This window comes from Rhinatrema bivittatum, chromosome 3 (assembly GCF_901001135.1).
Source record: "Rhinatrema bivittatum chromosome 3, aRhiBiv1.1, whole genome shotgun sequence".
Lineage (NCBI taxonomy): Eukaryota > Metazoa > Chordata > Amphibia > Gymnophiona > Rhinatrematidae > Rhinatrema > Rhinatrema bivittatum.
In genome coordinates, this window is record NC_042617.1 from 32,063,933 (window position 1) to 32,076,223 (window position 12,291).

A 12,291-nucleotide genomic window follows, 5' to 3' on the forward strand; every position below is an offset into this window, starting at 1 on the left:
GAAATAACAAACATTCTAAAGAAGATAAAACCGTCTTCTCACCCCCTAGACCATATCCCATCAAACCTGCTAAGTTCCATCCCTGACATTGTGGCCAAGCCACTTGCAGATATCATTAACCGCTCTCTCGCCCAAGGCCAAGTTCCCAATCAACTCAAGTCTGCAATGCTCAAACCTCTCCTCAAAAAACCCAACCTTCCCACGACTGATCCTGCTAACTACAGACCTATAGCAAACCTTCCTATATTAGCCAAAATTATGGAGAAAGTGGTTAACCGACAACTTTCGGAATTCCTTGATGACAACAATATCCTCACCAATAACCAGTTTGGATTCCGGAAGAAAAAGAACACCGAATCACTATTAGCTACTCTAGCTGACACCATTATCTTCAATCTTGAAAAAGGACATCCTTGCCTTCTCGCACTCCTAGATCTGTCAGCAGCGTTTGACACCGTGAATCACACTAGCTTACTACAACGACTCACTGATATCGGCATCACAGGAGCAGCGCTCAACTGGTTTAAATCCTTCCTAGAAAACAGAACATACAGAGTCAAAATAAATAACAAGGAATCTCATCCCATCCAAGCCAAAATGGGGGTACCACAAGGATCCTCACTCTCCCCCACCCTTTTCAACATATATCTTCTCCCACTCTGTCAACTTCTCACCGACCTCAAGCTTACCCATTTCCTATATGCAGATGACATACAAATCATCATCCCCATAACGGACACCTTACACAAGACCATGGCCTTCTGGAATAAATGCCTCACAACCATCAACGACCTTCTAACCAGCATCAACCTGGTTCTAAATACCAACAAAACGGAAATCCTTATAATAGCACCGGAAAAATCTACCCTGCTGGCCTCCAGCAAGTCTCCAGACACCTCAGGATTCACCACCTCACCGCAAGTCAGAGATCTGGGTGTTATACTAGACGACAGATTCAGCCTCAATAAATTCATCAACAATACCACTAAAGAATGCTTCTTTAAATTACAAGTCTTAAAGAAACTAAAGCCACTTCTTCGCTACAGAGATTTCCGCACAGTGCTCCAAGCCATCATTCTCCCGAAACTAGACTATTGTAATTCGCTTCTGCTGGGACTTCCCGCCTGCTCCACCAAACCCCTCCAGATGGTACTAAATGCCACAGCAAGAATTCTCACCAACGCCAAAAAAAAGACCACATCACCCCGATCCTCCAGCACCTTCATTGGCTTCTCATTAAATACAGGATACAGTTCAAAAGCAGCATGATGATGCATAAGGCCCTTCATAGCATATCCCCACTCAACTTAACCTTCAAGCTGCAACTACATACTTCCGATAAACCAACTAGAAGAGCATACCAAAACAGATTGATTACCCAACCCGCAAAATCCTCCCTGAGAAAACGCGCTCTATCAACGGCGGGCCCGTCCCTCTGGAATTCCCTTCCACCAGACCTCCGCCTTGAGCCGTGCCATTCTACTTTTAAGGCAAAACTAAAGACTTGGCTCTTCCTGCAAGCATTCCCAGAGAGCTAAGATCCAAAACAAAACAATCCCTGTCCTTTTGTTCTAATGTATTTATCCTTATGCTTTATTTATCCAAGATTATAAATTGCCTTATTTATATGTTTATAGTTGAACCTAGCTAGTTTGTTTTTTCTTATTTACTTAGACCAAATTTTTCTGTTTTCTGTTCCAAGATTTGTTCCATGTAAACTGCCACCCGGCAGTAGTTATTACTGTTTACTGTGAACCGGAGTGATATGTATTGTATACAGGAACTCCGGTATATAAAAACCATAAATAAATAAATAAATAAATCAATCAATCCCATTCCACATCAAGCAATTCCTGAATGGCATCCATCACAGGGGAAAACACAAGAGGCTTTATGTAAGGAAACCAAAATGGGATTCTTCCTCGGCTCCGACATGGCATCCGAACCAGGGACACCGCTATTTTAAGGTTTGGAAAATCAGGGCTGGCAGTTCATCTCTATGAAAAAAAACCACAACATGGATTGATACGGTTTCAGCCCTAGAGGAATTTCCCATCTTCCAGGGAATCGGATCAACCTCATCATCAGTACTCCGGCACTTATGCATAGGACTGGAAGAGCAAAGAGCCACCGGCTGAGGGTCCAACAGGAGAGGCATGGGAGAAGCGGAGGGCTGTGCCTGAAGAAAAGCTTGTAAACCTTGAAAAAATTCCACCCAAGTAAAAGCAGCCAGGTCTAGACCAAGCACAGAATGAACTGGAGCTGGTCCCACAGAACTGCCCTTGCCTGCGGAGGAGCCAGACAAGAGAGATCCAAGGTCTGGCATCCCTCCAGTCAAAGCCGTGACTAACCCATCATCAGAATGGGAGAAACCAGGCTTAGCAAAATCCAAGGAAGACAACTCTCCCTGAGCATCTGAGCAGCGCTGACACAGGTTAGAAGCCAGGTCAGTCTGGTATGACAGGCAACACAAATAGGAAGATGCTTAGGCTTCTTGCTTACTGGCGCCATCGTGGCAGTAAACATGTGCCTGAACAGCTTGCACTCAAAGGGAAATGTGCACAAAAAATAAGTGCCCCAAAGAAAGGGCGGGAAGGTGCACGCACAACTTGTGTGTCAAGCTAAGCGTGTGAACAATGTAAAATTTGTGCATGTAAAAAGCATGCCCAACAACCCAGCACACAACGCATGTGCAGAGCAGACGCACTGTGCACATCGATGACCTGTAGAATGCAGCAGAGCACGCACAGGGAGCACGCGAAAAGCGCCGCCATGGACTATCAAATGGCATGCAAGAAAAAAGACTAAGTGCAGGGCCTAGCCCACCGGGGGCCGCTCAGCCCACCAGGCTGCCCAGTTCCCCAACAGGAGTGGAAACGAACATCGATATGGCGCACCAAGCACGGAGACCAGAGGAACTCCTGAAACCCTGTCTTTGATTCAAAGGTAAAACTTCTCTCTTTTTTTTTTTTTTTTTTTAAACCTTACTTGAGCTCAGCGCTTACTGGCTGAGTACAGAGATGGTCTCCGGCTGTGGGGGGTGGGGGGGGGGGGGGAGGGCATCTGCTTTCACCGCCATGCTCTGCCTCCTGCACCTGCTGCCTTTTAGCTGAACTATCAGCTAAGTCCATGCCAGGAAACCCAGCTACCAGACCAAAGCACACCTCTGAGGGACCACAGAAATCACCTCAGGAATTCTCAACTGGGGGAGGGACTTTTAAGGTATCACCGCTGGAGAGCGGTATTTTCTTTTCCTTAATTTAGATTTTTAAATTCCTCCTTCCAAAAAACTCAAAGCAATCCCCATAGGGAGATGCACGTCCACCATCTGCTGGAGATGGAGAATACTGGCAGGCTGGTGTCACTGCAAGGTTATATATACTGTGACATCAGCTTGCTCCATCTCCATCTGCTGGCAGGTGAGAGCATAAACCCACTGGTCCTGAGTCCATCTGTCTACACGCTAGGAAAAAATCAAATAAATACAATTTGCGTATTATAGAAAATATCCTCAGATGGACGTACTGCATCCATGGTGAAAAAAAATAAATAGAATGTTGAAAAGTAGGAGCCAGATAGTGAAGTGTGTGACCTAGTATAGAGATCCCAACTAGATTCCAACATACAAGGTATGGAGAGAGTTTGTTTGGGGGGGGGGAAAAAAAAAAAGTACATCATACATACCTCTGCACAATATTCCTCTACCATTTTGAAAACCATCTCCATACAGCATTTCTTATTGAAAGGTAACAATATGTTTACAGACCGCAGATCTAAAATAACAAAAAGAAATATTTAAACTGCATAGTTCTGAATGCTCTGTCGATTCACTCCCAGACAATTTTAAATATTGTAGGGCTATCCACCAAAAAGCTTCAAGCAATTAAAATCTTTTCTAAAATGAAATAACATTTTCACTATGTCATTGAAATATAAAACAATATGGATTTTCTTTACAGAACTAAAAATAGGTATATAAACTAATTTCTGTTATATTTCAATAAAAATTCAGAGTCATAAAGCACCTTTCATCCAAATAGGAATATATACACCATATAATCCAGAAACCCAAATGTGGCCACCCCTCAGATGGATGGATAAGAAAAGATTTCTGATACCCAGAATGCAAAAAAGAAACAGTAGTAGTAGTAGTAATATAATTACATTTTGCATTTTCTAGAATAAGGTCTGCTCTAAACAGATTATTTATTCATCAAATTTCTAGACCACTAGACAATGGCATCCAAGATGGTGGCATGTTGATCTCCCTGTGCGTTACCTTTAAACATTTTTCTACCTCAACTCCTTGTTATTCCACTATTATGCCTTCGACGAGGAATGCATTGGCTGCCTTACTGCTGAGACAACATCTTGACATCCTTGATGAGCCGTTTGTCAGACATAGCAGTGGGGGTGTGGATTCCATTGCGGACTCGGCAGAGGGCGTGTCAGATCTGCTGGGCTTAGATGACTCTTTGAGCAACCCTCCCCTGAGTGCCAGTCTCTGAGGCAGCATGTTGTGCCCGTTCATATGGTGCAGATTGATGGAGTGCAGTCAGGACTCCAGCAGAAGGGGTCAGAACTCAGGGAGAGTTACTACAGGAAGATTCCATCAGCATCAAAAGAGAGGAGGAACAACAGTCTGGAGGTGCTTTACTGTAGAATGGAGTTCAAATTGGAGAGATTCCTTCTTTCCTCCTAAAGCAAGCTGCTGGCTCCTCTGACTAGACCTTCAGAGGTTTCTCTCAACATTATTGGCTCAAGTTGTTAATGCTATTTCTAATTGTGCTGCTGACATTCGATTTTAGGTTAAAACTGTCTCTGACTTGTGTGAAACTTAGTCCCAAAGATCTCAGGAACTGGAGGATATGGTGAATTCAGTGGACAAGGATGTTCTAATGTTCAATTTTGCCTTGATTCAAAAAACTTAATTCACAGGAAGCTGGAGCAGCTTGAGAATTTTTCTAGACATCTGAACCTTCGGTTTTTGAGTTTTTCTAAATTATCTGAGACTTCAGCCAGAGACAAATTGAAGAAGTACTTTATTGATGTGCTGGGAATACAAGAAGGGAATTGCTCTCCTATTAGTAAAGTTTTCTGAGAGAAGAGGTAGAGTTTCCTCTGGTTCCTCTTTGGGCTCTCCTATTCTAGATGGTGGATTAAATGTATCGGCTTTACTTGAGAATTCATATTTACAGGGAGAAGAAAGAGGGATCCTTTTGGCTACTGTTATTTATTTTATTTAGACTTCTATTTGAACAGAACTTAAATATGATATTGAAATTTTATTTTTGTAAAGCTCAAACTATTTTATGGGAAAAGAATTTGGACCTATTCAGATGTTGTAAAATCTATCCAGGAAGGAAGAAAATTATTCCTTGTAATGTGTCAAGAAACTGGCTCCTGGAGGCACTTTTTTGCTTAGATGTCGCTGTAAATGTATTGTAAAATATGCTGGCTCTAGATACCAATTTTTTCCCCTGAGCAGTTAATGCCTTGTTCAAAAGAATTTCACTAACTCTCAAGCTATTTAATGCTGGCACTCAAGAGATATATTTTGACCATAAAGCACATTTGGCTATTTCTTGTTTTGTTTTTCCTTTTTACTCCCTTTTAGTTTCTGGTTTTCAACCCTCCTCCCCTTCTTAAAATTATGGACTAATGGGAATTAAGTAATATATATTGTTCAAATACTCATAAAACAAATCTCTGCCAACCACTAAAGTATAGAAACAGAGTAATACATAATTTAATTATGAATATAAAACCCCCAACCCTGATGAAAACACAATAATCAATTATACAATTACTACCACTTAAAACTAATTCTGACAAAGCCAAAGTAAGTATCTTAATCTTATATTATCCTACCATAAAGATGGGGGATCAACTTCGAATTACAGGATGTTCCCTGTAGCAGCATCATATGTCCAGAAAGAAATAACCACCTGAGTCCATACCATATGACATTCATTCCCTTGTCACATGGTTAAGGCAACTGAATCCCATCAAACTAGTACCTGACCTTTTCATGCTGGAATCCCCAGGATGCTACTCTCACTCAGGAGATGAAAAGACTGAACATTAACACTTCCTTCATGTTGATCCCCAGCAAGGACATTCATAGTGTCCAACGATCTGAAGTCGGCAAAACAATGTGACAAGGCGATAGCTAAAGCCAGAAGAATGCTGGGCTGCATAGAGAGAGGAATATAGAGTAAGAGAAAGGAAGTGATGATCCCCTTTGTACAGGGCCTTGGTACTGTGTTCAGTTCTTGGTATGGTCTCCAGTACTGTGTTCAGTTCTGGAGACCGTATCTCCAAAGGGACAGAGACAGGATGGAGACGGTCCAGAGATGGGCAACCAAAAAGGTGGATGATCTTCATAAAATTACTTATGAGGAGAGATTAAAGAACCTAAATATGTACACCCTGGAGGAGAGGAGGAGCAGAGGTGATATGATACAGACTTTCAGATACTTGAAAGATTTTAATGATTCATGGTCAACATCAAACCTTTTACAATGGAAAAAAATCAGTTGAACTAGGGGTCACGATTTGAAGCTCCAGGGAGGACGACTCAGAACCAATGTAAGGAAGTATTTCTTCACAAAGAGGGTGGTAGATGCCTGGAATGCCCTTCCGGAGGAAGTGAAGACTAAAACTGTGAGAGATTTCAAAGCGGTATGGGATAAACACTGTAGATCCATAAAGACTAGAGGTTGGGAATGAAGAGTTGAGCCATGGGGGTGGCTTGCTGGAACGTTAACTACTACCTGGTGATTACTACCCTTACTCAAAATATACCTTGCACAGTTAATGCAACCCCAACATTGCTCTCTGCTTCTACAGCAGGGGGAAAAGTGGAAAACAGGATTTACATTCGGGCAACAACCAACAAGGACTGAACTTCACAATCTGGGTAAACAAATAATCAGGGGGGTAGCTGCTTATTACAGCGATTAATACCCTAAACCAATTAAGCCTGATAGCATCACTGTATATGCTTTCAAAGTGATGTATCTTCTTCAACAGTAGGGGGAAGTAAGGAAAACAGGATTTACATTCGGACATCATCCAACAAGGCATCAATCTGTGCAATCTGGGTAAACAAGCATCAGGGTAACTTGCTTGATGTGGCGGTTACAACCCTTAACCATAAGCCTTATGCTCACCTTTGATGCAACTCCAACATTACTCTCTGCATCAATGAAAGGGATGGCAGGAAATTTGAATCAAACAGTTACCAACAAGAGCCCTGAAGTTGGTGGTTGGTGAAACAGATAAGTACGGGGAAATAAGTATGAAAGCTTGCTGGGCAGACTAGATGGGCCGATTCGTCTTTTTCTGCCGTCATTTCTATGTTTCTATAATGAGGTGAAAAACAAAATAATACTAAGAGGCTGATAGTCTACTGTCCAAAATCACTGTGCACAAGGATTTAACCAGGCAAAAGAGGTGGAGGGGGAGGAGCTGGTTTTTCAAATTTAAGCCTGGATTCACCATTCTATCGCAAAAGCCGGCAGCCTTCGCACCACCGCGGTGTTTTCCCTGCCGGCTTTCGCACCCAATAGCTCACCGTGAAAGGTGGTACTACTGGGCTCGCTATTGGCAACGACAATGTTACTAACCTTATCGCCACCAGCGAAGACACCGCCAAGTCTGCCTCCTTGCTGCCCCGACTCCGCCCCCAGCATGCTATAGCATGTGAAAAGGGCCTTTTCGCGTGCGATAGAGGCTTATCGAACTCGATAAGCCTTTGAAAATGATCCCTTTAAGCCAGTTAGCATACTGTTCAGCACTAACTGGCTAACTGGATCATTCATCAAATTGCTTTAGGGCCTTATGGCTCTAACGCATGTTATATCACGTGATGCACGTGATATTTTATATGTCGCCGCTCAGATACCTTACCCTATTACAATAACCTTCTTTGCATGCAATTTGCATTCATGAATAATGCAAAGGCATGCAAAGAAGGTCATTACTAGGCAATTCTATGTGAATATTTTTTCACAACCAACCAAGAATTTAGTTAGATACGATAAAATAAAAACACCTCCCTGGCATGCGTTAGATTGCAGCAGGAGGCCCAGGATCAAATGCAGGTCCCAAGGCTCTCACCGCACATTTAACGTGGCAGGGAAACAAAAGAAAAAAAAACACGGCCAAAAGAAGAGGTTGAACAGGGGTCATTGCTGACCCTGCTTTCAACCCGGGGCCACCAGTTGAGGCGGCCCCGACTCCCCAAAAGGAAAAAAAAAAAAAGTTGATAGTAAGTGTGTGGCAGCAGCGACCCCCTCCCTGATAGCCATATACAAAGCCTCCCATCCCAATAACCTCAGCCCCCTCCCTTGCAGACCCCCCCAGCTGACATATCCAAAGCCCCCAACCCCCCCACCGCAAAGCCTCAGCCCCCTGACCCCGACTGACATATCCGAAGCCCCCCTCCTCCCCCTGACCCTTCCATTGACATACCTCCCCCCGACCCCGATAGCTTCAGCCCCCTAGCCCTGACCCAATTGACATATACAAAGTCATCCCTCCCCCAACCTTGAAAGGTGTGCGTTCAGCTGTAAGCAAATGTTACTTACCTGTAACAGGTGTTCTCACAGGACAGCAGGATGTTAGTCCTCACAAATGGGTGACATCACAGAATGAAGCCCTGTACGGAAAACTTTTCTGTCAAAGTTTCTACAAAGCTTTGACTGACACTGGCACACTGAGTGCACTGAGCATGCTCAGCCTGTAATTATCCCTGCGAGCCACAGGTGTCTCCCTCAGTCTCGTATTATAGCTAAAAGCGCAAGCGAAACTAAAATAAAGTGAAAACGTATAGAGACCCAACTCCGCGAGGTGGCGGGTGGGTTTCGTGAGGGCTAACATCCTGCTGTCCTGTGAGAACACCTGTTACAGGTAAGCAACATTTGCTTTCTCACAGGACAAGCAGGATGGTAGTCCTCACATATGGGTGAGTACCGAGCTGAGGATGCCCGAGAGTGCAACAAATGCACCCAAGACGCGCAAAGGGCGCAATGATGTGGGTGGAGTTTGGAACGGAGGGCATCCTGAAACCCTTAAAGGGTTGGTGGAAGGATGTTGGGTAGTTAACCCGAAAGGAATAGGAGTAGACGGACTGGCCAAACATGGAGCATGACGGTTAGTCGTATCTAAGCAATAATGGGCTGCGAAAATATGGAGAGAACTCCAGGTTGCAGCCTGATAAGATGTGTACAAGCAGCAGCGGCTGAAGGGAAGCTATCGAGGCTGGGACGGACGCAACAGAGTGTGGTTACACACAGTGTTGTAGTGAAAAGCCTGCTGGTTGGTAGGAAAAGAGATACAGACCGTCTATTAGGAGGAAAAGGTCTGTTTGCCAACTGGAACTCGCAGGTTTACTCTTGCCACAGAGGGAAAGAGTTAGGTGGAATTCCTATGGAATGTAGAGCAAGCTAGATAGAATGCAAGCGTAGCCTTTCTGTCCAAGAAATGGAAAAAACACTCTCGCTCTGGTGAGAGAGAGGCGTTTGAAAAAATGGGCAGAATATATTCTGAGTAAGGTGAGATGCAACGCCTACCTTAAAAAAGATAGAAAGTTGAATACGTAAAAACCACTCGGTGACGGAGGAACGCAGGGTCAAATGAGTATGTAACTACAAGAGTGTAAAGCATTGACACTGCTGGCAGAAATTACATTTATGAGGGAAGAATTTCCCATGCCAAACTATGAAATGAGAGGAATGGAAAGGCTTGAACGGAGAACATATGAGACTTATAAGCATGACATATAGGTTCCATTCCGTGACTAGTGAAAATAGAGGCGGCTTGATCAGTGGATAATCCATGGTAAGCTGACAGAAGGGATTTACCGTAAAACGGATATCCCCAGTCCCAAACGATACACCAATTGGAACAGAGGTGTACCTATGTGGAGGATGTCTGGGGAGCAGAATCCGAGGGAGCAAGAGAAAAGAGTGGTATAGAAGAAAGGGGAATACCCTTTTGTATGTGTCATGTGGTAAATCATGGCATTTTGAATGGTAGGATTTATGTGTGGAAGGTTTTGTGACGCAACCAGAACCTGAGAACATCAGTTAGTCTACGATTTGGGACTGACTGGTGAGAAGGTAAAGTGGTTACTGGTGTGATAGAATGATAAGTATGTGAAGCATACTGGTCTCGGTCAGGACGTGGATTAGAGGAATAGTGAACCACATCCCGATTCAATATTAGAAGAGTGCTGGCTATGAGAGGCAGCAGAAGAGATACATTTAAGAGGCCCTTGATGGAAGAAAGGAGTCTAAGGGAATGCATTGAAAACATGTGTAGAGAGTAGAATCTGTGCACCGTATGGTTCGATTCAGACGCAGAGGGCAAGCTCGGTTGACCCTAGCGTTAGAAGTTTTTGCCCTTTACACATGTAGTCCGAGATCATTCGAGAGGATAGAAACCTACATGGAGAAGGTCTGCTAGTGCGTTCAGGAAATCTCTTAGACAAGTGGCCTGAGGATGCATGAAGGAATATTAATGCAGAATAGAACCATGCATCTCAACCTTCAAAAAAAGACTAAAGACCTGGATATTCATACAAGCATTCCCGGACGCCAATTGATCTAACACCTCCACGCCACCCCTAACCTCCACCTATACCACGGTTAACCATATCTTCTATCGTTTACTTGTGTGAATTAATAACCTGTCCTTTCTCTTCCTTCTCCGCCAAGTTCTTATCACCCTGTTATATGTAACTGCCTTTTCCGCACCATTGTTATAGTTTATGTTTACTATGCACCCCTGTTTTATGTGAACCAGCATGATGTGACTGCTGTCTCGAATGCCGGTATATAAAAATCTGAAATAAATAAATAAATAAATAAATAAATAAATAAATAAATAAATAAAGGGAGCAAGGGCCAAGGGTAGAGCTGCGCAGCTTCCCAGCAGGGCAGCTAAGGTAATGCATGCTTGTGTGTTGGAAAGCACATTGTCCCTATGCTGTCTGTCTGTATGCACAAAGATTTGTTGCAGAGGCAGTATTGGAAGGCATAAGGGTAGAACTCATGGCTACAAGCTCCAGGAAGTTTAAGAGAATGTGCCTGGAGTGAATAGACGCATATTGGGTTGAGAAGCTTTTAGGTCAAACTTTACAACCCTGAGTAAATGCGAGCATGAGCAGAATCAGACTAGGTTGTGGTTCTAGATCTGGAATATGGATGAGGGACAAAAGTGGTTGCACAGCTTAGACCCATTAATAACGGAATTTCACTGAATGTAACCCATAGCAGTTTTCTATGAGGAAAGTGCATAGTGAAAAAACCTCCTAGCCCGACAATGAGGAATTGAGGGTCTGAGGTAATGGAAAAAGCACGCAGGGACATGTAAGAATTTATTAGAATGTCTGCGCGTATGCTGGACAGGAAGGTCTTTATGACTGTGGTGTCCAGAAGTGTTGTATAAGGGATTTATGGCAGTGACAATAATCCCTGTTAGGAAATGTATAGTGAGTCAGGAAGAAGTGAGAGCTCCTTGCATGGACTGACTACGGTTGTGTAGATGTCCATGCAAGGAAAAGAGTGAATGATGTTGCACTCCGCAGAGAAACAGCATTCACTAATAGTGATTGAATGTAATACTCCTGTTGCCGAAGCTGATGCCAGTGGCAGAGCTTGGGTTTATAATATTGACGACTCACCATAAAGCAGGTGGAAAGATTAATGTACTTACTGCAATCTGGAAGCATGGAAACAAGAGTTACCATTGTACCTGTGACTTCTGAAGAAAATTGGTATTTCTGAGGTCCAGGATGTGCGGAGAGTGACTTTCTGTGGAAAGAAAGAATAGTGCAATTAAAACTCCCCAACCCCCTCCCTTCCCAGCGGCTGGGGGAGTGTACTGGGAACTTTGGTACAAGGTGGGGGTGACCGCTCTGATATCCGGCCATATGGGAGACCAAGGGGTGTCCCAATGGAGGGGCTGAAGTAATCAGGATATCATATAAGCTCCCACGGGAGTGTGAGCGGTAAAGTCGTACCCGCATTTCTGTGTGCTGTACAAGGCAACACTGAGACCTGACGTCAGGCTTCAAGGTGGACTTGTACTTGAGGCAATATTTGCTGAAGCTCGTGTTTAGCAGATCAGCGAACGCACCTGAACCTTGGTTTTGAGTAGGAACCAGAGGACAGGGCATTAATCAGTACAGAGCCTCATTGCTGAAAAGGGAGGAAGCCCTGACGCAATCCCAAAGAAATGATAGAGGCGTTCTCCTGGTATTGTGGCTGACATAACTAGCAT

The 12,291-nt window shown here is 43.8% G+C and overlaps 1 protein-coding gene across 3 annotated transcripts in view; it reads right to left on the bottom strand.

The window, feature by feature from the left end:
- LOC115086762 (nuclear RNA export factor 1-like) overlaps nucleotides 1–12,291 on the bottom strand; it is a 433,094-nt gene that overhangs the window by 278,259 nt on the left and 142,544 nt on the right. For all 3 annotated transcript variants that reach the window (XM_029593060.1, XM_029593058.1, XM_029593057.1), the window contains one exon: nucleotides 3,685–3,773. In XM_029593060.1, the coding sequence (XP_029448920.1) occupies nucleotides 3,685–3,773 (89 nt within the window). The remainder of the gene's footprint in view (nucleotides 1–3,684; nucleotides 3,774–12,291) is intronic.